Source organism: Macaca mulatta, chromosome 3, assembly GCF_049350105.2.
Source record: "Macaca mulatta isolate MMU2019108-1 chromosome 3, T2T-MMU8v2.0, whole genome shotgun sequence".
Taxonomy (NCBI): Eukaryota; Metazoa; Chordata; class Mammalia; order Primates; family Cercopithecidae; genus Macaca; species Macaca mulatta.
In genome coordinates, this window is record NC_133408.1 from 6,186,672 (window position 1) to 6,214,118 (window position 27,447).

The 27,447-nt window shown below is 41.2% G+C and overlaps 1 protein-coding gene across 3 annotated transcripts in view; it reads right to left on the bottom strand.

Annotated features, from left to right (window-relative positions):
* Nucleotides 1-2,208: 2,208 nt before the first annotated feature.
* Nucleotides 2,209-27,447, bottom strand: part of BACE2 (beta-secretase 2) — a 111,353-nt gene continuing 86,114 nt past the window's right edge. For 2 of the 3 annotated variants that reach the window (XM_015132851.3, XM_015132852.3), the window contains 2 exons: nucleotides 21,787-21,955; nucleotides 2,209-4,475 (listed from right to left, as the gene is read on the bottom strand). In XM_015132851.3, coding sequence (XP_014988337.2) covers nucleotides 4,222-4,475; nucleotides 21,787-21,955 — 423 coding nt within the window. In that variant the 3' untranslated portion in view covers nucleotides 2,209-4,221. Of the gene's footprint in view, nucleotides 4,476-21,786; nucleotides 21,956-23,176; nucleotides 26,189-27,447 lie in introns of those variants that run through there. The other variant, XM_077995733.1, reaches the window with a different exon arrangement.

Sequence of the window (27,447 nt, forward strand, 5' to 3'; positions counted from 1 at the left end):
GTACTCTCCAACTGTTGAATGAACCAGTCCTTGCTCCATGTGGGCAACACCCGGGTCACCCAGCCAGTCTCTCCCTCTGTCAAAGCTGTCACTGACACATGACTCCCGCTTGAATATTCCTGAGGTTTGGAATTGGTGGATCTGCAAAATAAATCACATCTCCAGTGAATTCAGCCACTTTAATGGGAAGGGAAATCTGAGGATGGCTGGAATGAAACTGCATTTTCTTTCTTTTGAGACGGAGTTGCGCTCTGTTGCCCAGGCTGAAGTGCAGTAGCACAATCTTGGCTCACTACAACCTCCGCCCCCCTGGTTCAAGCAATTCTCCTGCCTCAGCCTCCTGAGTAGCTGGGATTACAGACATGCACCACCACAGTTGGCTAATTTTTTGTATTTTTAGTAGACATAGGGTTTCACCATGTTGTCCAGGCTGGTCTCAAACTCCTGACCTCAGGTGATCCACCTGCCTAGGCCTCCCAAAGTGCTGGGATTATTAGGCGTGAGCTACTGTGCTCGGCCTAAACTGCATTTTCTAAAAAAGTATGTTCTGCTTATTTTGTTAGCATACTTTTAATTATATTCTTATTCTTTCTACCCCTCTCAAAATGTATTTTTCCAGCTTGCTGTTTAATTGGTAAACTGCTGTAAAGTTCAAATGTGAAATTCTTAAAACTCCCTAGAGATATACACAATAACTTCTATGGCGTGGAGTTTTCTTGGCTTTCAGAAAATCTAATAGCTTTCTTGGCAAAAACCCCTAATTTTACACTTTATGGTGTTGGGTTGTTTTTCAAAACAACAACAACAACAAAAACTTAGTGGCAAGCTTTTCCTCCAAACAGTTTTCTAATCAAGTCTAATAAGTTTGTACAAGAGAAAACACGTGGGGATTCCATTCAATTATTTGATTTCCACTAATCAGAATAAAGTCTGTAAAACTCAATTACTGTTGTTTGTGGAACAGACTGTTGGACAGCGATTTATTCCCAATGATATCGAGTGGCATTAGGCCAGAACTTAGAACTGAACCACACGTGGCAGCTCCACCAAGCAGGGACAGGGAAAGAGGAATTTAACAAGTTTGCACCCGGCATATTAAATAATTAAATCCCTCTTCACATCTTAAATAAAATGATGGAATCCCCAATTCACAATTGCTTTTCAAAATCTATTATCCAAAGCACTGTGGAGTCATTAATCCTGTCTTCCTGGGGACTACTTTCACAATTTTGAACAGTAACTGACCCCAAATTTATCTCCAACCTAAACCTGTATTTCACCATGAATCGGGTAAGGTCCTTCCAAGTGTTCAGAAGTGGAACCTGTTGTAGAAAAACATTCCCCACGGTCACACACAGGGCATCTGTTTCCTGAGTGCTAGGTACTTGGTTTTGGTTCAGGAGAAATACAAAGTAGTGTACAGTATATGCTGGGAGAGCTGACACCAATCACTTGTGGCTCTTTTAAATTCCCAAGAATAAAAATAGAATTGGTTCCCATCTCGTTTCTTGCTATTTTTAATAAATGGTTTCAGTTACTGAAGGCAGGATTTCATTTCAGACTTCCAAAGAAGTTATCAAGAAAATAAAGCAGCATCTTAAAATAATATTGTCTATATAGAAGTATCCATTTCCCATCAGACTTGACAAGGTTTCTGATAACAACCTAATGCTAAATTGCACCTTTTCAGGCAAGGACTGTCTTCCAGAATTTTCCACAGTGTATTACAAGGTAAAAATGACACCCTCAAAGGGTTGCTAATTCCTTTCCTGTTCCAAGCAAACCTCCTTGAAGGCTTGCCAAGCTAAGCATCAATTTGCATAACCGGAGGAGGTGGGTGTCACTAACAGGGTTTTGACTGGAAGTCCGATTCTCAGCAGCAAGGCATGCCAGAAAAATGTCCCACATTCAATTGTCTATCTCATTCTTGTTGCTAAAGTTATGCTTTTGTAATTTCAGTATTTTCATCAAAATGTCACATCCAATGACATGCGATATGAAAAGATAAAGAAATTTGACCTGAAATGCACAGCATGACGGCACACTTCATTCACCTCCTCCACCTGGAAACCTGACTTGTTGCTTTCCTGTATTCTGAGAACTATGCCTGTTCATCTGCTGCAGTAGGAAGCTCCCCGCCTCTGAAACCTAACACAGTACAACAAAACAGAAGATGTCTGTATGAAGAAATAAGCAGGAAAACTAATCAGGGCATACCTGCGATTCCCTCCTTTTATTTCAAGGGTTTGAATTTTTCACAGCAAAGGGAAGGCACAATCTCGGGGTGTTGGCTTCACTCCTGTGCAAAGTGGCCCACAAAACAGCAACCACAGAAAAAGCCAATGGGATGAGAATTGGACTTCCAGACATCTCTCCCTGTGAAATGCATTCTGAGATTATGAGTTCTCAACAAGCTGAGAGCAGACGTGACAACGGGCCCTGGTACAAGAGCCCCCTCCTCCCATTCCATGCCGTCATATTCCTTCCAAGCTGCAACTCAAATCTTCTCTAGTGAGAACAGCACAGAAGTTTCTTCTGGCTGCTGGAGAGTCTTCCAGGACACCATGACAAGCCGACGTGGTCTCCACGTCTCTTTGGCAGAGTCATATATTTCTCAGTATGGTGGTGACCCGGGGACCCAGGGAGCAGAGCAGATGGCTGAAACATCCACACGTAGCCTACTGTGAATACAACCGACACTTCTGCAGGAGGGGATACTTAGCACTTTTGGTGGAATTCTGTAATACAGCCAACCCACCCCAAAAGAAATGCAAAGGGAACACTGAACTTGGCACACAATCAGGAGAGAGGGGATACTGTCTTTTAACTCTTCTCCTAATGACATCAGGTCATATAAGGCTAGGTCGAGGAAACAGCTTCCACTTTTCTTTGGCAAAGGCCTCAATAAGTGACGGAAAGTAGGGACTGCCCCCAAATAAGGTACCACTGCACACCTGTTACCAAAGATTCAACACCCCCAAAGGAAGAAGCACAGAGGTCAACTGCTAAATGATTTAAGCTGATTGGATGGGTATGCTTGAGCCTACCCAGTTCTGCAAAGGGAAACACACGGCTTCGAAGCACGGGGATAAGTAGACGTTCCCTCGTGTCTTCTGCACATCTTGCATCTTCCTTCCCCGACAGCTGGTCAGAAATATGGGCATCAGGCCATTTCCCTGTTTCCCAACAGGGTAATAGCCAACCTACTTCCAGAGAAGATTTGGAAAAAGAGACAACTAAGCTAGTGAAATAGAATAGTTTTTTCTCATCAAAACATGATTTATTAATTTTAAGCAAGAGTAAGCATATGTGATAGTGGCCAGCTTGGTGACAGAACTCTTCCTGATCGATGCACAGTTCAGCACCTGTCGGGTCTTGGCTGTTGGGATGATAATTCTTTTGGGTGAGGGAAACAGCCGTGGTCAAGGCTGCCTGCATCCCCACCCAGGCACAGGACCCTGGGCAAAGTCTCAAAAGAGGTAGTGTTTTCACTTTCGCACCAACAATACAACACAGGTATTGGGTACAAAAGAGGAGATTTCCTTCCCCTCTACCTCAATGGGCAAAAGGCCTTCCATCTTCAGAAGAGGCTGGTGAGGACCATTGGTTGATGACCTCCTAGTGAATTCTGGCTCCCATTCAGAACACAAACCCAGAAGAGGGGCCTGTGGCTGTGTTTCCAGATCTGAAGGGTACAGCATGGTTATATCCCCAGGCCCCAGGCTGCTTCTCCTGCCATCATACTGCAAACCTTCTTGTACCACTTTGACCCAGGTTGAGGTCTGGCGCAAAATACCCTCAAAGGTGATTAATACAAAAAGCTTCCTGTAAGCTAAGAGGGGTTATCAACTATATGCACTTATTTTTCCAGAGATTGAAGAGAGAAGACAACTAGCCAAGGCTTGGTTTTGTGTTGGTGGCACATGTAGACAGTTTGGTATAACCAACCCCATAGAGCCTGCAGCCCAATCCACTCTGTTTTGGTTTAGAATGTTGTTTTTTTTTTTTTTTTTAATTATTTTTCTTGGATGTAGGGAAGATTTGAAAGCTTGAAAATCAAGAATCAAAAGACAGTGAATCTGAAAGGCATCTGGGAGCAGAACAGAGATTGAAGACGGGCGGGCACGGGAGGAAGTGCCGCTGTCGATCCAGACTGCTGCCCTTGAAATGTGATTTTCTTAATCGCTGAGTTCATGGTTGCTTGAGGTCAGGCCTGGCTCTTCATTTCCAGCGATGTCTGACCAGAGAGGACTCATCATTGACGACCTCAGGGTCACGGGGGCGACGCTGACACCGGAACGGCAGCAGCAGCAGGACAATTAAGACAAGGAGGATGGCTCCACAGACGCTCATGAGCGCATAGGACACGATCCACAAAATGGGTTCGCTCAAAGACTGAGCGGGGACACAGTTACTGGCTATGTCCTCTGTTGAGAAAGGCCCGGAAACTTCAGACACTGCAGCACCTGCAATTTCTGGGGAGACAGAAAGGGAAAATCCACAGCTGTGAAACGAGCAGTCCACCTCTCACACTGGACTCACACAGAACCCCCTGTTTGATTAAACCAGAGTCAAAATTGCACTGAGGTCCCAGAGGCTTAGACAGCTCAGGAAGCACTGAGGGGGTCACGGCTCAGCGCGCCTTCGGGGGTCCAGTCCTTGCACACTGGAACGACGGCATGTTTCCAGGTGTGTGGGTACTGAGCCTAGGTGTAGAGGGGAACTGCAGCAGGGCACATATGGGAGCACCCTGTGCTTCATGGAAGGCCGGTGAGGCTGCCGTGCTATGCAGGTGAGAGTGCAGGTCAGCGCCTGGTCGTGGCAGCAGCTTGGGTTGTGCTTCCTCAGTGCAGATGAAAAGAGAGGAGAAAGAGTAGGAGAGTCCACCGCAGAAAGCTCAGTTGGACCTGCCTGTGTCATGGGGAATTTTCCCTGGTGGAGTCAACCTGAGTTCACTCTCTACCATGGATTCTACAACAGATAGGGACTTCATATCAGCCTGACTCATAGCCTTAGTGGGCTGTGAGACTTCCCTGGGTCAGGCTGGCTCGAGAAACCCTCCCTGCCCCACTCTTATCCTGGGTCTCATCGCCAGCGAGGAGCAGCAAGAGAACGCAACACCTAATTCATAACATCAGTGGTGACAAAGAGAAACAGTTAAAATTCACCCAGTGACTTCTGCCAGAGACTCTTGAATAACTTCAAACCAAGAAGAAAGTTGAGATGATTTCTTAAAGTCGGTTTGTGGATTATCAGTAGACTTCCTTTCCCTACACTAGGCTTCTCTGCCCCTTTCAGGAATATGGGATCTTAAGCTTTACTTGCAATATGGAAAAGAAATACGCCTCTTTACCCATTTTACCTACATTTAATCACAGAAATGAATATTTTGGCACCAGAAAATAACACTGCTAAGCATTTAATTTTTCTATAACTAAAGCCTCAAGATCTTCAGAGCTGCCAAATAATACCCTTTTTGATTGAGGAAAGAAAAAGTCAAAATAACAATGGGATAATGACCTGAAAAGAATGGTTTTAAAATCAGAGAAAAAACAGGCTTGACTACTTTGCAAAGTGACGGCATTTTCTTGCTAATGTGGATTCTGTCATAATGTGGCTTTTCTAAGTGCACTGAAAAAGAAAAGCAATGAACAAGAGCCTGCCAACACCTGAGAACAGAGGGATGCACCCTGCAGTCAATCTACACTCCCATTTCCTGGTTCGTAGATAATGATCTTCTTGCTGTGTCTTTCCATGGTGGAAGAGACAAGGGAGCTCTCTTGGACTGTCTTTAATAAGGGGCAGTAATTCCATTTACAAAGCAAAGCTCTGCCTTCATGACCTAATCACCTTCCAAAGGCCCCAACGCCAAATATCATCACCTTGGAGATTAGGTTTCAACATAAGAATTTTGGCAGGACATAAACATTTATTCTATAGCACTAATTATGCAAAGAAGCAGGAAAACACAGTTCATAATAGGGAGCAAAATCAATCAATTGGAACTTAGTAAGAAATGGCATAGATGATAGAATGAACAGGCAGGATATCAAGATATTTGTTATAACTGTATTCTACTCAGGATGCCAGAGAAAATGTTAAACATGTTAAATAGAGACAAAGAAGATATTAAAGATCTAAATCAAGTTTTTAGAGACAAAAATTGTAATATGTGAGATGAAAACTATACTGGATGGTTGTAAGAGCAGATTATACACTGCAGAAAAACAGACTAATGAATTAAATAAAAAACCATAACAATAGAAACCATCCAAAATGTAGCACAGAGGAAAAAAAACTTAAAAAAAAGAGAGAGCACATCAGTAAACTGTGGACAACATCAAGCTGCTAACTCATATAATCAGAGTACTCAAAAGGAAGAAGGGATTGTGAGGCAAAAAAATTTGAAAAAACAAACCAAAAATTTTTGAAATTTGATGAAACTATAAACCCACAGATCCAAGAAGCCCAAAGGACCCCAAACACAAGAAACATGACATAGATTATAATAGTGAACTGCTGAAAACCAGTGACAAAGAGAAAATTTCTTAAAAGCAAGGAGAGAGAAAAAAGAAATATGATGTACAAATGAATAAAAATAAGGATTATAGATGATTTCATGTTGGAAGCAATGCAAACTAGAAGACAACAGAGTAACATCTTTAAAATACTGGGGGTAGGAAAAGCCCTGCCAACCTAGAACTCCATATCCAGCAAAACTATCTGAAAAATGAAGAAGAAATAAAAATGTTTTCAGTCATATACAAGCTGAGAGAACTCATCACAGATTTTCACTGAAGAAAGTTCTTCAAGCAGAAGAAAAAGGACATCAGAAGGAAACTTGAATCTACACAAAAGAATGATGAACATCAGAAATGGGAACTATATAGTAGTTACAAAATCTTTACCTTTAATTTCAAATATTTAAAAAGATAATTAACTAATTAAAGCAAAAATTATAACAATGTGCTGGGTGGCTTATCATATAGGCATAGGTAAAATGTATGACAATAGCACAAAGGACCGAAGGGCAGAAATGGAAGTCTATTGTTGTAAGGCTCTTAGACTATATGAAGTGGTAGACTGTGGTCAGTTAAAAAATTTACACTACATATCCTAAAGCAACCACTAAAATTTCACAATATAGAGTTATAGCCAATAAACTAGCCAAGGAGATATAAAGAAATAGAAAATAATCCAAAAGAAGGCAGCAAAAAAGGAAAAAAGAGAAAAAATGGAACAAATGAGACAAAAAGAAAAATAGTTTTCTTTCTTGTGTTACTGGTTAAACACAGACATATCAATCATACATTAAATATAAATAGTCTAAATCAGCATTTGGCAAACTTTTTCCATAAAGGGTCAGACAGTAAATATGTTAAGCTTTTTAGGTTAGCTTCTTTTTGATTTTTTTCAACCCTTTAAAAATTTAAAAACTATTCTTACCTCACAAGTCATACAGAAACAAGCTACATGCTGGATTCAGCCTATAGACAGTTGTTTGTTGATCTCTGGCTTAAACACCACAACTAAAAAACAGAGACTGCTAAATTAGATAAAAAGCAAGATTCAAGTATATTCTCCGTACAGGAAACTCGCTTTTAATGGAAAGATCCAAAATGTTAAAACTAAACAGATGGAAAAAAAACTATCATATTAATGCTTATCAAAAGAAATCCAGAGTGGCTATATTATTAGACAGAATAGATACAGATAAAAAAATTACCAGAGATAAATATAGTAGTTTCATAATGATAAACTGTTCCCTTCATAAATAGGACATACAAATCCTAATGTTTTTGTACCTAATAACAGTGTTTCAAAATACATAAAACAAGATTGATGAAAAGGAAGAGAGAAATAGACAAATCCACAAATACAGTCAGAGATTCCACAATCCCTTTCTCAATAATACAGCAAGTAGACAGAAAATAAGTAACGATATAGAATACCTAAACAACACTATCAACTAACTTGATCTAACTCTTACAAAATAATCCACCCATAATAGTAGAAGAATATACATTGTTTTCAAGAGCACAAGAAATATTTACTGTGACAGACTATATTCTGGATGATGAAACAAGTTTCAATAAATTTCAAAAGATTCAATTCATAAAAACTCGATTCCCTGCCTGCACTGAGGTTAAATTAGAAGTCAGTAACAGAAAGCTTCTGGAAAAATCCCTAATTATTTGGAACTAAATAACACTTTTGTGGCCCTGTGTGGTGGTGGCTCATGCCTGTAATCCCAGCACTTTAGGCGACTGTGGTAGGAGGATCACTTGAGGCCAGGAGATGGGGGCTGCAGTGAACTGTGCTCCCACTTCTGTACTCCAGTCTGGTGACAGAGCGAGACCCCATCTCTATTTTATATATATATATACATATATATATATATATATATACACACACACACACACACACACACATATATATATATTTAATAACATTTCTAAAAGTACAAAACTTCTAGAAAGAAACACAGGAGGCAATCTTTGTGTCCTGGGGTTAGGTGAAAAATTTCTTAGCTATAATACCCAAAAGCACAATTTGTAAAAGGAAAAAAATGGATTTTATCAAAATTAAGTAAGAACTTCTCTTTAATAGAAAATATTAACAGACTAAAAAGACTTGGCAAAATATTTGCAAGCCAAATTTCTGATAAAGGATTTGTATTTTTTTTTTTTTGAGACGGAGTCTCGCTCTGTTGCCCAGGCTGGAGTGCAGTGGCGCGATCTCGGCTCACCGTAAGCTCTGCCTCCTGGGTTCACGCCATTGTCCTGCCTCAGCCTCCCAAGTAGCTGGGACTACAGGCGCCTGCCACCACACCCGGCTAATTTTTTGTATTTTTAGTAGAGATGGGGTTTCACCGTGGTCTTGATCTCGACCTTGTGATCCGCCTGCCTCAGCCTCCCAAAGTGCTGAGATTACAGGCGTGAACCACCGCATCTGGCCCAGACTTGTATTCTTAATATATAAATAACTCTGAGGACTCAATGAGAAAACAAACAACCCTATACAAAAATGGGCAAGAACATTTGAAAAGACACTTCATTTAAAAAGATGCATGAATGGCAAAAAAGATGTTCAGGATCATTAGTCATTAGGGAAATGCAAATTAAAACCACAATGAGACCACTAAGTATTAATACCTATTAAAATGAAAATACTGGCCATACCAAATGTTGGTGAGGATGTTTAACAACAGGAACTTTCATACGCTGCTGGCAGAGATGTGACATAATACAGCCAACTTTGAAAAAGAGTTTGGCAGCTTTTTAAGAAGTGAAACACACGTGTTATATAACTCAACCATTCCATTCCTAGGTGTTTATCCAGGAGAAATAAGCAATATATATGTCCAAGGACTTGCATGCTACTGTTGATAGCAGCTTTATGACTGCCAAAAAAACCCAAAACTTGGCAACAATCCAAAAGTTTATCAACAGGTGTATGGGGATAAAGAAATTGTAATGCCTAATTGACCTGCAATAAAAATGAACTATTGAACATGAAACATTCTAGATGAACCTAAAAATAATTTTATTGTGTGAAAGCAGTCAGACAAAATGGAATACATACTGTATGACTTCATTTATATAAAATCTAACAAATGCGAACTAGTCTACAGTGACAGAAGGCAGGTCAGTGGTTTCTTGGGAATGGCACGGGGTCCGTAGGACCTGGGAGGCAGGGAAAACAGCTCAATGCGTATGATCACTACCTTGTTTGTGGTGATGGTTTCAAAGGTAAGCACATATGTCACACTTATCAAACTGTATCCTTTCAACATAACTGTTTATTTTACACCAATTATATCCCAACAAAGCTGTTTTAAAAAGTCAAAAGAATAAGATAATCAAAGCATGTCAAAGAATAACATATCTGATATAATCTCATTGAGATTAGAAAAAAAAATACCAAGGCCAGGCACGGTGGCTCATGCCTGTAATCCCAGCACTTTGGGAGGCCGAGGCAGGTAGATTCACCTGAGGTCAGGAGTTCAAGATCAGCCTATGGAGAAACCCCATCTCTACTAAAAATACAAAATTAGCCAGGCGTGGTGACATATGCCTGTAATCCTAGCTACTCAGGAGGCTGAGGCAGGAGAATCGCTTGAACCTGGGAGGCAGAGATTGCGGTAAACTGAGATTGCGCCATTGCAATTCAGCCTGAGCAACAAGAGCAAAGCTCCGTCTCAAAAAAAAAGGAGAAGAGAAGAGGAGAAAAACCAAACCAACCTCAGTCACGCTGACTACATGGACATTGATTACTTTAGTACTGTTCTTCCAGTCGAATGCCTGAGTTCATACCCATTTTTTCATATGTGCTGTGTGTGGTGTGTATAATAAAAATTCAAAAACCCCCAATAAAATTAATTTTCTTCAATGCACGTGTATTACTCTTTATTTTTTTGAGATAGGGCCTGGCTGTGTTGCCCAGGCTGGAATGCAGTGGCTATTTATAGGCATGATAGTAGCACACTGCAGCCTCAAACTCCTGAGCTCAAGCCATCCTCCCACCACCTCAGCCTCCCAAGTAGACATGTATCACTTTTATAATTAGAAGTCATGGATTTTGTTTTTAAGTTTTTGAAAAACAGCACCCGTTTAAGATGGTCAGACATAAGGCATTATCTGGGAACAACTGTATTCGCATATTTGCTAGCTAGCTGCTCAGAATTAAAGGAAAGCTGAATTAAAATTCCTTCTGGGGGCTTTTTCCAGGAATGCCATTCACTGCATGGTCTGTACATTGATTCCTTATATAATTCTATGGTTTTAAAGCAGATTCTAACGTTTTACACTGGATTGATTTATGAGAGGCCACTGCATGCACTGGGTGAGAGCATGACCCTGCGGCCAGGCTCTGGGGTTCCAGTCCTAGCTCCCACATACAAGCTGTGTGATCTGGGACAAGTTACTCAACTTATTTGCCCCCGTTTTGTCATCTATAAAATGAAGGTAATAACAGCCCCTACAAGTCAGTCTTGTAAGAACAATCAAGTTAATAGATGTTAAGCACTTAGTACAGTCCTGGGCTAAGATCAGTGCTACATAAATGTCCGCTGTTACTAAAATTGTTATTTTTAATTTTTTCATCAATGTCTCGGGTTACAATTTTAATTGTGTATTTTCTCTCAAAGGTCAGGATCTGGTGATAATGAGTGCCAGTGGAAGATCTATAATTTTACCAAGGATAAAAATTAAAATGGTCAGGTCTTTTTCCCTATAGCATACAAAATAATGAGAACTGTCCCGCCACACTGATTATCTGGTACTGAGATGCTTTCTGAGTGGCATGGTTTACTTAGAAGAACATTCTGGAGTTTCAGGACAGAGGTTCTGGACTCAGAGCCAGATTTTTTTTTTTCCTGCAACCACGTGAAAGCTATATCTGGGGCCCTCAGTGTTCTCTTCTATAAAATGAGGAAACACAGCTGCCTGATCTATACCTTTGAGGACCCCTGGCTTTGGTATCTGTTGATTGTAGTCTAAGTAGATGGCAGAGGAGTGTCTCTGAAACTCTGCTCTTAACAGCTAGCTTTCCTATTTTTAAAATGAGCATGTACCAGATGATCCACTTTCAACCTGCAGCAAGAAAAATTCACAGTGAAATGGCTGCCATAATCCATCATGTGCCTGAAGTTGTACAAGCTGAGATCTATACAGCTCTTGGGTGCTAAATGTCTCAATCTATAAAAAGAGATGGGTGGTATTTCATAAGCTTTGGATACATTAAAATAACAGAGAGTTGTCAATTTTAACACTCTATTATTTTCGTAGCCGTAGGACACTTGGCCCAGCAACACAGAGGCGGTTGAAAGTGCTCCAGTCCCTAGTATCTGTGTCAGATATGAGATGATGGCCAGAGCCATAACACACCCTGACCTCCAGCCAATCTGACTGCAGTAATGATTCTCAGCAGGGGTGGGAGTGGGCTGAGGAGAGGCAGGGGCAGCATAAGAGAAGCATCTGGGGAACTTTTTCCAAACTACCTATCACCTTCCCACCCACCACCAACCTGCTATGCCCTGGCTGGAAAAGGCCTGAGGATGTCGACCAGATGTATTTTGAAAAAGCTCCTCAAGAGATTCTAATCAAGCAGCTCCCACTCACTGCTCCCCCAATCCCAACCCTTAGGTTAAGTGTCATCTGACAACCACAAATGACCATGAAAACCAAGATTTAAAAAAAAAAAAACAAAAAAAAAACCACTGCGAGAGAAGGGCAGCTCCCAAAGATTTGGGGTCCTCAAACAGTGGCTGGTGTGAAGGTAGAACCTCTTCCGGTTGCAATACAGAGAAATGAGGATAAAATATAACTTTTTAACTCTATAGCTGAGCCCAAAAGTAAGAGACATTCCTCAACCAGAAATGGGCCCTAGGGCTGGGGTTCCCATGAATAGGAGGGGCGAGAGACTTGACCCTGGGCACCAAGGAGGTGGGCACTGGGGTCAAGATGCCTGTGCAAGCCTTGCCCATTGGTAAAGGAGCTGGGAAATTCTACCAACAAGGAAACCTGGCTCAGCTCACGGGCTAAGAGGTTGGGGGAGGAGGGCAAGAAACTCTCCCATGAGAAATGGAGCCCCTAAACCTCCACCTCAAACATGGCTGGCATCTAAATTCGCAAACCTGGTATACAAATCCTAAGGTTCTCATGGTCTGAGGAAACTCAACAGAAACAAATGCAAAATTGCTTTACAGCAACACTTCACAGCCCAAGGCACACTGAACTCTCTTGGAAGAAAAAGTGTGCTCCCTCTAAATAGAAGCTTAAAATTACAAAGCAAATGAGAAAAAAGCCCCTATGAGAGAGCAGCCAGCAGACACAAAAACAAGATGAACTCCCCATCAGTGATGGAAAAATAGAACAATGTGCACAAGATTATACCATAGCTATGTTTAAAGTGACTAAAAACCCATTAAAATACAATTTTTTTTTTTTTTTTTACTAAACAGGATGGTTCAAAAGTTCATAAAAGAAAAGAAAAATTAAGAAAGGAGAGTTGGAAAGTTCTGAAAAAGAATAATGAAAAGGAACTAATACTGTAAGATATATCAATGGAAGAGTACAGAAAATCCAGAAATAGATATACATCTCCCAAATATTTACTAGAATTTGGTATGCAGTAATTTTAGGATTTAAAGTAAAAAAAAAAAAAAGAGATAAATTATTTGATAAATGTTTTAACAATGGAGTAGTCATCCTAGAGGAAAGAAGTTTAATCCACACATTCTATGCCAAGTTAAATCAAACATAAAAGCACTTGAATAAGTCACAGAGCACTTTTAGTGAAGAAAACCATTTAAAAGGGAACAGTAGTCCCAAGACCCTTAAAGCAAAATAGCAAACTATTTAAATATACAAAGTAAACATTTTTTACACTAAAACATGTCATAAGCAAAGTTTTAAAAATTTACAGTTGAGACAGAAATTATAGGTTCTTTTTCCTCCAAGCATATCGTTAATTACTCCATTACATAAAGAGTTCCTACAAATTAATACAAAAAAAGAATCCAACAGAAAACAATAGGCAAAGATATGAGTGGGTAGTTCATAGAAAAGGACAAATAATGACCTTAGTCATTGAAAAGAAACTCAATCTCACTCATAGAAAGTGACACAAATTAAAACTACACTGAGATCATTTTTCATCTGTCAGATGACCAAAATTTCCAAGTTTGGTAACACCAGGTTGGTGGGCTGACTGGAGAAACAGGTCATCATCTACATTACAAGAGAAGGTATGGCCAGGTACCAACGAGTAGAAGCTCTACGGAAGGTAACAAAGTGATATTCATTAAAATTATAAATATTTATAGCCTTTAACTCTGCAATTCTAATTTAACCTAGATGTATACTTCCATATATGCGAATGATATGTATAAATGGTGTTCACTGCAGTATTATTTGTAACAACAAAGGACTTAACCTAAATGCCTATCAATAATGAACTGGTTAAATAAATTAGGCACACCCATATAATAGACTATGAGGTATGATTACCTCTGAGGGAGAGGGACTATGTACTATATTGTACCTTCTGAATATTACCTAGCCTTTTAAATTAAATAAAAACTAAAACGAAGATAAAGGAAATCCAAGCCACAATAAAACTGTTACAAAACACTATAGAAAAGTTAACTGGCATATTTATTTGTTTATTTGTTTATTTAGAGTCAGCCTGTCTCCCAGGCTGGAGTGCAGTGGCGTGATCATGGCTCTCTGCAGCCTTGACCTCCTGAGCTCAAGTGATCTTCCTGCCTCAGCCTCTTGTGTAGCTGGAACCATAGGTATGCTCCACCATGCTTGGCTAACCTTTTGATTTTTTGTACACAGGGTCTTACTTTGTTGTTGATATGGTTTGGCTCTGTGTCCCCATCCAAATCTCATGTTGAATTGGGATCCCAGGTGTTGGAGGTAGGGCCTGGTGGGAGGTGACTGGATCATGGGGGTGGTTTCTAATGGTTTAACACCACCCCCCAGTATTGTCTCATGATAGAGTTCTCTCAAGATATGGTTGTGTACCATCCCCTTCTCTCTCTCTCTCTCTCTCTCTCCACCCCCTGCTCTGGCCATGTGAAGACTGTGCCTGCTTCCCTTTCTTCTTCTGCCACAATTGTAAGTTTCTTGAGGCCTCCCAAGAAGCAGAAGTCTGCACAGCCTGCAGAACCATGAGCTGGTTAAACCTCTTTTCTTAATCAATTACCCAGTCCCAGGTATGTCTTTATAGCAGCGTGGGAATGAACTAACACAGTTGCCCAGGCTGGTCTTGAACTTCCGGACTCAAGTGATCCTCCTGCCTCGGCCTCCTAAAGTTCTGGGATTACAGGTATGAGCGCTATGGTATATTTGGAAAAGTATGAGATGTAATTTCTAGAAATGAAAAATATAGTCATTGAAATGAAAAACTGAAAAGAAAAAAAAGACCCCCAAAACCAAAGATAATTAAAGAATCCAAAAATAATAAAAATAATAAAAAGTATTAAAAAATCTCACTGAATAGGTTAAATAGTAGATTGAACATAGCTGAACAGAGAATTAGGCCAATATAAAATGTATCTGAAGAAATTACACAGAATGCAGCAAAGATAGAAAGGAAAACATACATGAAGGGTCAAGTGACCTGAAATAAATAATGAGAAATCTCATTACTTGATATGATAGATCCAGAAGAAGAGACTAGAAAGAATGTGCATGAAGCAATAGTGGAAGAGGTAACAGCTGCGAATTCTCTAAGATTGATGACAAAAGACATGAGTTGTCAGATTCAGAGAAGGTAAAGGGTATAGCACGATGGGAAAACATGCTATACCTAGACACATCATGGTGAAACTTCAGAACACTATTCAGAACACTAGAAATTTAAAACAAAAGCAGTCTTACCAGTAACTAAGGAGAAGCAACAGATTACCCTTAAAGGTACAACAATTAAGACCAACTAGGGTCTTTTCTTCAGCAATCATCATGGCCAGAGGACAATGAAACTGAATCTTCAAAACACTAAGGGAACATGGGCAATCTAGAATTCCATGTGTAGCTAAATTGTGATGCAGAATTGAGGCAAAATAAAATTTACCTTTCATAGTTTTTAATAAAAGACGTCCAAAAGCACATTCTTCAGCAGAAAGAAAATTGCTGTGCGGTGTTCCACTGAATGGCAAGTCAACAATTGTTTACCTGTTTTCCTTTGGTTGACTTTTGGGATGTTTCTATTTTGATAAAAGTGATGGTTTTATGTATTTATGTAACTACTAAAGTTTGCATTACTTTAGTTATTTTATGTGTAAAGCTGTTGTGAACTGTCTAGTTACGTCTCAGTACACTTACACATTCATTTCTCCTTTGCGTACACCTAAGAGTGACAACTGCTGGATTATAGAGTAGGCATATGCTTAATGTTGAATGTTGATTATACAGTAGGCATATGTTTAATGTGGAAATGGTCAAAAAGCTTTTCTATTCATACTGAATACTTTTCAGAAACTGGGAATCCCTAAATTTAGGATTGAGAAGGAAATTCCACAAACCTATCCTATGCATAATGCTCCATGGTACAAAATGAGAAATATTTCCTTTAAATTAAGAAAAAAGACAAAAATGTCCATTATCACCATTTGAATTCAATATTGTCTCAGAGGGCATCACAAAGAATATAAATAAAAGATATGAAGATTACAAGTGATTTAAAATATATTATTTGCAGATCATGTGGCTGTTTTAATAGAAAATCCTAATGACTCTAAAAACCATTTCTAAAAAGGAGAACTTAGCAATGTGGCTGGATATAAGATTAATACATAAAAACTGCATACCCATATTCCCAACAGCCCACAAGAAAATGCAATGTAAAATAATCTCACTTGTGGTAAGAACTAAGAGGTACATAGGAATAAGCCTATGTGTGAATCTTTCTGGACAAAATTACAAAACACTGCAGTAGGACATAAAAGAAGACCTAAACAAATGAAAAGATAGGGTACATTCATAGGGGAAACTTGATATGGTAAAGATTTGTTTCCTCTCAAGTTAATTCTATAAGTTCAATGCAGTTCTAATAGAAATCCCAACAGCGTTTTTCAGGGGTCTCGACAAGCTGAATAAAACGGCAAAAGTAGCCAAGAGAACTCCAAAGAAGAATAAGAAGGGTCAAGTCCCTGCCAGATATTGTCCTATAACTAAAAAAATAATAATAAAACTATATAGCTTAGCCCAGGGATAGACAACTTGACCAGTGGAATGGAACAGAATGCTCAGAAGTAGGCTCAGGCATAAATGGGGACTTGGTACATGACGAAGATGCTATTAAAATTCATTAGATACCTTGCAAAAAACATTTAACTGAAGTCTAATTAAGACTCTAGACTTAAGTTCAAGGAAATATGAAGTAAAATCAATGCAGTGTATCATTAGGAAACAGATAAAACTGAATATGATACATTCCATAAGAGAACTGGCCTTCCGAAACAAAATAAAAAGCAAAACAGCTAATGAAAACATTTTGGGGATGCCTGGGGAAATCTGCATGTGGCCAACACAGTCATGATATTTAGCAAATACTATTAATTTTTTAGGTGTGATTATGATATTGTGGTTATATAGGAGGATGTCTTTATTTTTAAGATGCATAATGAAATATTTAGGGATGAAAGTCATGATATCTACAACTTATTTGCAAATGGTTCAGCAAAAGCTACATACTCACCTATACACACATACTGATATATGGCAAAATGTTAAAAGTTACTAAATCTAGATGGTTGGTATGCAGAACAGCATGATATTGTTTTTAGTCTTTTCTGTATATAATTTTTTTCATAAAAAATTGGAAAAATCAGAGGGGAAAACATTATATATTTAATAAGGATGCTGAGAAAATGGAATGTCCTTATAAAAATTAATTTCCTAATTCACATTTTGGAAGAAAATAAGAAAAAAGTATGCAATATATTTAGAAGAAAAAAATCCCTATTTTGTTGGATTAAGGAAGTATTTCTTAAATAAGGCACATGGCATAATTCATGAGAGAAATACTGGTAAATTTGATTTCACTAAATTAAAGACACATATAAATAAAAGGCACCAAAACAAAGTAAAAAGAAAAGTCAGGGAGACTAGTTAGTATAACTCAGAAAAATTAATATCTCAGAAATATAAGGAACTCATGTCTATCAGTAAAAAATATGGGCAGAAAAACGTGTGCACTCTATTAGAAAAATTCACCCTCAAAGAAGCTCAAACATCCCAAAACATATCCAAAGTTGTGTGATCTTGAAAATAATCAACTAAAATGTGACACTATTGCACATACATGGATTAGCAAAACACAAAGACAAAACAAATACAGTAATGCTTTTAAGGAATGGAAATTCTCATATAATGCTGATGTTCCAGCTACTTTAAAGAAAAATTTGACCGCAGCCAATAACACTGAAGAATTACATATTAAATCATTTAGACATTCCGTATCTAGATGATCTCATTCACCTACACAAAGATGTTCACTGCAGTACTGTTTATAATTGCCAATACATAAATAATCCAAATGTTAATTAAGATAAAAATGGGTAATCTGGGTACATCCATAAACTGAGATACTACGCAGTCAAAACAAATAACCTAGAAGTCATATCAATATGGAAAATCTATAAAATATAATGTCAAACAAAAGTCAAGTTGACAAAGAATACACACTACCACAGCATTCCTATAAATTAAACCAAACCAAACAAACAAATCAACCAACCTAGGCTTTGTGATAAGTATATGATAGGACGTTTCCAAGATGACTGCGAATGACCCCTGCCTCCTTGCATTTACCTGCGTCGTCCCCTCCCACATCATATCAGGGTCATTCTGTGTGACCAACAGAGTAGGGTAGAAGTGAGAACATGCTGCTTCCAAGATTAGGTGATGAAAACCTGGGGTTTCTATCCTGGGTGCTCTGTCATGCTCTCTTGGATCACTTGCTCAGGGTTGACCAGAGGACATCAGGCAGTCCTGGGGTGAGGTACAAATGGTGAGGGAAGCGTGGCTCCTGCCACCACAACAGCAAGCTTGGAAATAGCTCCTACAATGGACTTCAGACAGCTGCAGCCTCATAAGCAGTGGTGGGCCAGAGACACCTAGCTAAGCCCCTCATCAATTCCTGGCCCTCAGAAACTCCACAAGATGGCCAGGCATGGTGGCTGACGCCTGTAATCCCAGTACTTTGAGACGCCAAGGTGGGAGGATCGCTTGAGCCCAAGGGTTCAAGACCAGCCTGGGGAACATGCCGAAACCCCGTCTCTACAGAAAATACCAAAAATGTTCTGGGCATGGTGCCTGGACTACACATGCCTGTAGTCCCAGGTACTTGGGAGGCTGAGGTGGGAGGATTGCTTGAGCCTGGGAGAAGGTTGCACTGAGCCAAGATCATGCCACTGCACTCCAGCCTGGTAACAGAGTGAGACCCTGTCTTTTAAAAACAAAACAAAAAACAAAGCCAGGCTGGGTGTGGTGGCACATGCTTGTAAACCTAGCACTTTGGGAGGCCATGGCAGGGCAGTCGATCACTTGAGCCTGGGAGTGGGAGACCAGCCTGGTCAACATGACAAAACCCCCTCTACAGAAAACACAAAAAATTATCTGGGGCAGTGGTGCACACCTGTAGTCCCAGCTACTCAGGAGGTTAAGGTCAGAGGATCACCTGAACCAGGGAGGTTGAGGCTAAAGTGAGCCCTGATCATGCCATTGCACTATACTCTAGCCTGAGTGACAGAGCAAGACCCTGTCTCAAAAAAAAAAAAAAAAAAAGAAAAGAAAAGAAAAGAAACTGCAGAATGTGATAGAGAGTTGTGACATTGGGGCTAAGTTGTTACATAGCAACAGCTAATTAATACAAGGTGTTCATGCCCATCTAGTAAAATTATAAGTATATAGTAATTCAGATAAGAATATACACTAATCTCAGGATAATGAGTAATGCTGGGGAAGGGGGTGGGCTGAGACTTTAGCTATACTTGGTTTTTTATGTCTAAGACAAATTTTAAAGAAAATATGACAAAATATTAAATCTAGATATTCCATAAATGCACATAGTATATGATTTTCTGTAACTTAAGGTTTTTTTGTTACTTAGACATTCCATAATGAAAAATAAACACTTAAAAAAAGAAAGGCAGTATAGCTATTCCATTTATTAGGGTTCTGTCGAGCACGGTCCGGGGCCTTTAATTGCAGCCCTGAGGAAAGTAATTACTTTAATGGCTAAACAATCCACATGGAAGAGGAGACATATATAAGCGTATTTTCCCACGGCTGGTAGAATCTAACATTTAAGTACCAAAACGTCAAATACATTTTTTTAAAAGGAAGAAAAAGTGTATATGAGAGCATCTAGCAAATAACTCACAGTGAAATTCAGGGAAAAAAGTTGCCCTGCCTAGAGACTCCTAATATTACACCCTTTCCAACAGTAATTCACTTAGTAAACAAATGGTTATTAGACTCTGCAGTATTAAGTGGACACTCTAACAGCTGTTGCCATAGTAGCCTTTACTTTAATGATATTTAACGAGAGAACAGAAATTGTGGGCAAAATTGCTTAAGTTCTTAGATTCCCTTGGTTAAAAAGAAGTAGAATAGTCACAGTTAGGAAATTCAGTGATATTTCAGTCCCGCTTGCTGCCACAGAGAAAGGTCTCACTCAATGATAACTGAACAGGCTGAAAGAGTTACTGCACACGCAAAACGTAAACATTTACTCATAGCAAAGATAAAAAACATGACAATGGGAAGGGTTCCAAGTCTGCTCACAAATGCAAAGTGAGATACATCGGCGTGGATATTTATGAAGACATGTCACGATGTGTCATATACATACACTGGTTGGGATGATTTTATTTATACAGAATATGAATTGGCCTAATAGTCCATGTGCAATCTTTCCTTTTAATATTTCTATTCTCTCAATTGTTACTTTACTTTTCTGAAACGCCACTCTGCTAAAGCCAGTTAATGAAGCATCCCTTATCTGCTTTATTTACCAGGAGTCCTGTTTTAAGACCATGTTTTAGGTATTAAAAAATAGTAACTGAAATCTCTCCTGACCAGAATAATTCAGCTGTGATCACTTGGCATTTGGCCTGTGCACCTCATCCCGGCAGCTCTACACCTGGATTGAGATCAGAGTGAAGGTCTGAGTTGAGGCTCCCAGGATGGCCCAGCACTCTCACCTGTCCTCCAACAGTATCTCATATCCATCAAATTCCTACAAAACCCCTTTTCCCTCAACCACATGGTAATCTTGTATTTCTGTATCGATTCCCAAGTTTTCTTCTATTCTACCTCCTTGTCATTGATTCTTGTTTGACCTCACACTTAATTTTTCTCTCCTTTCACATATCACCAGCACAACTTTGGAATTCCATTCTGCTCCTGACTTCAAATCCAATGTACCAATTTATTTATTTATTTATTTCCAGTCCCTTGACATCTTATTTTGAAAGGCTGCAATTCTCCTGGCCACTTTTCTGATTCAGGCTCTTCCTCCACTTGTCTCCAGCAATTCAATCTCATGCCCACTTCTGTGATTTGCCTCTGCCTCGCAGGCTTGGACCGTCAGTCAGAAATACCTAATCCTCCCATTAAGCTGTGTGCGGTGTGAGCACTCCGTTTCAAGCAAACTGTGAAATCTGAAGACATTTTCAAGCTTATGGGGTTTATCTATCCTCTTGACTTTCTCGTGCTCTCCTGGTTTCTCTGAAGACCTGCCAACCCTCCAGCTAGACTGCAGAGTCATGCTGCGGGCCGCCCTCACACATCTTTCAAAGGAATCCCACGACAAACAGGGGCTCCTTGGTCTCATTATGTTAGGATTTCAAGAAATCGCAGTGATAGGTGTTCATTTCCTATTTCAAAATAAGGACAGCTTTAAGGACAAATTAATGTACACAGCTTACATGTGAAATTTCGTCCTTACTCATTTTGCTTTAACTGTCGAAAAATTGCAATTCAACTCCAAAGCTCCATGGCGTATTTTTACTCCTAGTGACTATCAGGACTCACACTCAGTAAGCATTTCCCATGTGCCAAGCACTGAAGTTTCACATGGATGATGTCACCTAATTCTCTCAGCAATCCCATGATCCATTTTATTGAGAAGATTTTGATCACTGGTGATAGGAATGAGTGAAACAATTCAATGGTAATTGATTTGCCATCAAGAACTGCTTCCAAGTCAGGACATTTACATAAAGGATCTTGTTGGGGATCCCTGTTCACTGCTAGAATCGCTCACCTGCACAGGGGCTCGCTGCGAAGCCCACCCTCTTCCGGGCTCTGTCGAAGATGACGTAGAAGCCCTCCATCACCGTGGCACCGATCACCAGCGCATTTGTGGAAGGGGAAATGCCGAATCGGTAACATTCATAATTCAGGCCGGCCCCCATCATGGGCTGAATGTAAAGCTGTTTGTCGGAGAGGAGAGAGCAAACAAGAAAAAGCACAAATCAGGCAACATCACAAAACTGCTGAGGTCACACTCATGCTCAGGACCCTCCCAGGTGCTGGGGGAAGTCACGGGGAAAGAAAGATGATCTCATTCCTGCCATCCAGGAGGAGAGAAGATCAAAAGCATGGTGATCAATATTATTGATCAGTGACAAAGCAGGTGACCCGTATGCATCCCCTGGAGTTCCACACAGGTGCACACGCCCAGAAGACGTCTGTCTGTCTGCTGACAAAAATAGTCAAACTCTGTAAAATATTTTGAAGGGATTTATTCTGAGCCAAGTGTGGATGACCATGGCCCCCCATGAGACAGCCTCAGCAGGTCCTGAAAACATGTGCCCAAGGTGGTTGGTTTTATACAATTTTGAGACACATGAGACATCAAACACTTTTAAGATGTACATTGGTTTGGTTCAGAAAGGCAGGACAAGTCAAAGTGGAGCTTCCAGGTTAGACGTAAATTTAAAAATTTTCTGGTTGATAATTGGTTAAGTTTATCTAACCTAGGATCAATAGAAAGGAAATGTTTGGACTAAGAGAAAGGATTGTGGAGACCAAAGTTTTATTGTGCAGAGGAAGCTTTCAGCTAATAGGCTGTGAAGAGAAGAGGTTGTGCAATGTGTCTTACAGAATTTAAAAGGGTGCCTTCATATACCCCATGAAATACTATGCAGCCATAAAAAAGGATGAGTTCATGTCCTTTGCAGGGACATGGATGAAGCTGAAAACCATCGTTCTCAGCAAACTAACACAGGAACAGAAAACCAAACACCACATGTTCTCACTCACAAGTGGGAGTTGAACAATGAGAACACATGGACATATGGTGGGGAACATCACACACTGGGGCCTGTTAGGGTGTGGGGGACTAGGGGAGGGATAACATTAGGAGAAATACCTAATGTAGGTGGCGGGTTGATGGGTACAACAAACCACCATGCCACATGTATACCTATGTAACAAACGTGCACATTCTGCATATGTACCCCAGAACTTAAAGTATTTATGTATTAAAAAAAATAAAGGTTGCCTGACTCTTAGTTGATTATCTTCTGGATCTGGAAAGAATAAAAAAAGGGAAAAGGGGAGTCTCTGTAGAACGTAGATTTTTCTCACAAGAGACAACTCTGCAGGGCAATTTCAAAATATGAAATGGAAATCTATTTGGGGTTAAAATATTTTTATTTCTTTCCTTATTCGTTATGTGATGTCATGCCAGAGCCAGGCTAGAAAGCAGGCCATGTTATACAAGGTTAAATAAAACCCCTCTGGCAAGACTTTATGGTTTGTAGGGTGAACTCCCCAGGCCCCTTAGGTAGGAATTTGGGCAAGAGAATTAAAAAAAAAGTCAGAGTTTAGTCCTCATGTCCATCTGGCCATCTGGCTATCTGCCCAGAGGTTATCCGCTGAGGACTTCACATGGCTCAGATGCTGCCCTCTGCACCAGCACTATGGTGGTGAAGGACACACAGTCCCACCAGGCACTAACCACAGTGTCGGAAGTGCCGCCATAGACCCCTCTATGGGTACTGCTGACCGCTAATCACTTCCTCTATGTGGAAACTTTCTTCACTTATACTCTAAGGGGCCACATTCTTCTTCTCCCTAACTCCCTGGCTGCTCCTTCTCAGGCACCTGTATTGGATTTCCCTCACCTTCCTCCCCTGCAAGCATCAGAGCACTCTCAGGTTCTGGCCTCCTCTCAATCTTCCCTCTTTGGGTGACCCATCTGGCCCTACCCCATGGCCCTAGGTCACCCTGTGATCTAGCCTGAGACTCCCAACTACTCCTCTCCAGCCCAGACCTGGGCCACCATTGCCACACGCTTGTGTCTGCCTGCCTGTCCACCTCTCAATCAGCATCTCCTGTGTAACCTGAACACTGGCTGTTCCCCCCAAATCAGACCTCTCCCACAGTTCTCTGTCTCAGTAAATTCATGATTCATCCAGTTACTCAGGCCCTAAAGTGCTGGGCCAGTCCTTTTCTCTCTTACCCTACCTGGAGACTGTAACTAGACTCCTGTGAGCCTTCCCGTGAAACTGAAGCGGAATCTAATCACTCCCTCGCCCGACTCAGGCCAAGTCCTCACTGTCCTCGTCCTTCGGGATCCACTGCAATCTCTCCTAGCTGGCCCAGAGCCCATCGTGCACCCCTCGGGCAGAGAGTTTTAAAAGTAGGCAGCCTGACGGAGGCAGGATGACTTCCTCAGTGAAAAGAGGAAGGAGTAATCAACACCAGAGAGAAGACAGCATCTGTGGGTCACAAGTTCTGCCGTTCAGGAGGGCCAGTTCCCACAGGTGCTGTGCAGTGTTAAATGTAGTCGAGTCGGCCACTGATATCCCTGGAGCCAAGAGTATACGGGGAAATGGGTCAAACCTTAACACAATCAGTGAGCAAATCAGTATCCTATCAGCAGTAACAATTTCTTGGCTTTTGAATAGCAAATAATTCAAATGCAGGCAATTAGAGAGTATAGCAGCTGAGTATGACAAAATGCCACTTGTTTGGAGAAAAGCAAGAGTGCAAAATGAGTAAGCAAATGAACCTTCCTGTGAGTAATGATTAGCCTTAAAGGGCAGAGGTAGGAAGAAAGACTTGGAGGAAAAAGGCAGACACACTAATACACAAGAGTCCTGGGCCTTCTGGCTGTAGAGGGTTTGAGGGACTGCGAGGGGTGATTTTGGAGGGAGCAGAAAAGACTGAGAAGAGACCAGCAGGGAGGGGCTGCCATGTGACCACTCTGAAGAGCAGGTCAAGTAGGGACAAAGCACAAGCTATGAAGAAACCTCAGAGCTCCCCTGTGGGCTGGCGGCTGCTGTTTTTTAACAGGCCACATAGGATTCAGCCCATGGGCTGTTGGAAAATAGTGTTGAGTATGGACAAAGTTTAAAGTAATTGCTTTGGACTTGACTCTTTTCTGCAGGGGCAATCGTTTGCCCACTTATCAGGGCTCGTGTTTGAGAGGTCCCAGGTAAGGCCCCATCCTAAACCTCTGAGGACAAGAACGCTGTCGGTTTCCCTTGGTGTTAGAAAGGCTGCTGGGCAGAGCCTTTCTGCTGGGAAACGTGGAGCGTGTGGGGTCTCACCAGTTGATCTTTCCCAGCTTCCTATGGGAGTCCCCTCCCAGAAAGCGAATGGAAAGCAAGTGGAACATGATGCTGAGTAAGAAAATCAGGAAAACAGCAGGCAAAGTGGATTTTTAAAAATAAAAAATGGGAACATGTCGAAGTCAACCAAAAAATATCTACCATTATAAGTGAAAGCAATAATGAATTCTTAGGCAGAGATGTGCAAATGAGATGAAATGCTCCCAAACCTCTCTCATTCTGCTCCTGAGCTTGCCCAGTGCTGGGTCCTAAAAGCTATTGAGGAAGTCAAGCAACCCTTCCCAGCTGTGACCCGCCTGGACTGAGAGGTTTCCCCCAAATGCCTGCCTTCTCCTCCTGCTTCTTATGAGTACTTGGTGCCTGATATTTATTTAGCAGCACACACCTGGGTCCTCAAGCTGGGTTTTGACATTACACACCACACTGATGAAATAATGTCCACATTTTGTCGCTGTACCAGCCAAAATGTAATCATCAAGAAACATGATTTTTTTTTTTTTTTTTGAGATGGAGTCTCATGCTGTCATCCAGGCTGGAGTGCAGTGGCACGATCTCAGCTCACTGCAACCTCTGCCTCCCAGGTTCAAGCGATTCTCCTGCCTCAGCCTCCCAGGTAGCTGAGTCCACATCACCAAGCCCAATTAATTTTTTGTATTTTTAGTAGAGATGGGGTTTCACCGTGTTTCCCAGGCTAGTCTCAAACTCCTGACCTTGTGATTCACCCTCCTCGGCCTCCCAACGTGCTGGGATTACAGGCGTGAGCCATGGCGCCGGGCCAAGAGCACATGATATTAAAGATGCTGAAAACATAGCATTGTAGCATCACTTAGTGCAGTGCCATTCACCCAAGGATACTGCATTCTTCTGAAAATGTCTTTGGTAGGTATTATTGTTTCTCCTTTATAGTTAAAGAGACACAGGCAGGGCTAAATGCTTTGCTCAAAGTTACGGCGTGAGGGAAGGGCAGTGCTGAGCGTGTAACTCAAACCTCTCCTGAGAGCGTGGTGTCTCCTGTTGGCCTGAATTTCTCCTGAAGCTTTCAATCCTTTCCCCAAGATCTCTCCTTTTCTGGAAAGCACATCCCTACAATGTAAAGATGAAAATGGGAAAAGGCAGTAGTATCATTTACTTTTCTTCTCCTGAAATTACGCCTCCTTCCTTGTCCCTGCAGTCCAACTCCCTTTATCTCAAAGTCATCAAATTGCAACAAAGACACATGGATGTGTCCATTCCACAAACAGTTCTGATGCACTTTCCCTCCACTGCCTGGTGGAGTTGGGGAAGGAAGGACGATCTTTTACACCCCACAGTTCTCATCTTCAAGGAATTTATAATTAATTGAAAACGAAATAGAAGTTAAGAAAAGAGAAGTCAAATGAAAAAGGCAACGGCATAAAACGTACCCTAAAGATAAGATTCCACGCCAGATGAGCAGACCAGAAAATATGCGTGCTGAGTGGGAGGTGCAACCTCACAAATGGGTTATTCTGCTCGGCATAGTTTCAACAAAAGCTGGGTTGTTTGAGTTGAGTCTTAAAGGATGGGAAGAATCTGGATATACGGGTGGAGTACGGAAGGGAGGGCATTTCAGGCAGGGGGGTTGGTGGAACAGAGCTTAGGAGAGAGGCCTTGAGGGTCAGTGGCCACCCGGCAGAGGGGTCGGGGTACAGCAAAAACACTGGGGAACTAGGAGGGGTCTGGTGGGAGGCCATGGACAGCGATGCCAGGAGCGAGCCCTGAGCATTTAAATTGTGGGGACGCACTGCTTACTCACAGCAGGGGAGACTCGGGTGAAAGTGGTGGTCTAGGAAGATTAATCTGATGACAGTTTCAAAAAGAAGAGAGGGTCGGGGCTTGGGAGCACAGCAGTACTCTGTAGGTTACAGAGGTGCTGGTGAGAGCCACACGCGTGAGGGCTCAGTAACGGAGGGGAGAAGGAAGAGGTTAGAAATGGAACTGAGGAAGACAGACGTGGTCCATTTCATTAGACGTGTAGGATAAACAGGGAGTCAGTGGGTACTGGGAGTGTAGGAAAAAAATGACGTCTTCATCTTGGACATTCCAGTTTTTTTTTCTTTTTTTTTTTTGAGATGGAGTCTCGCTCTGTCGCCCAGGCTGGAGTGCAGTGGTGTGATCTCAGCTCACTGCAAGCTCCGCCTCCTGGGTTTACGCCATTCTCCTGCCTCAGCCTCCTGAGTAGCTGGGACTACAGGCGCCCGCCACCTCGCCCTGCTAGTTTTTTGTACTTTTTAGTAGAGATGGGGTTTCACTGTGTTAGCCAGGATGGTCTCAATTTCCTGACCTCGTGATCTGCCCGTCTCAGCCTCCCAAAGTGCTGGGAT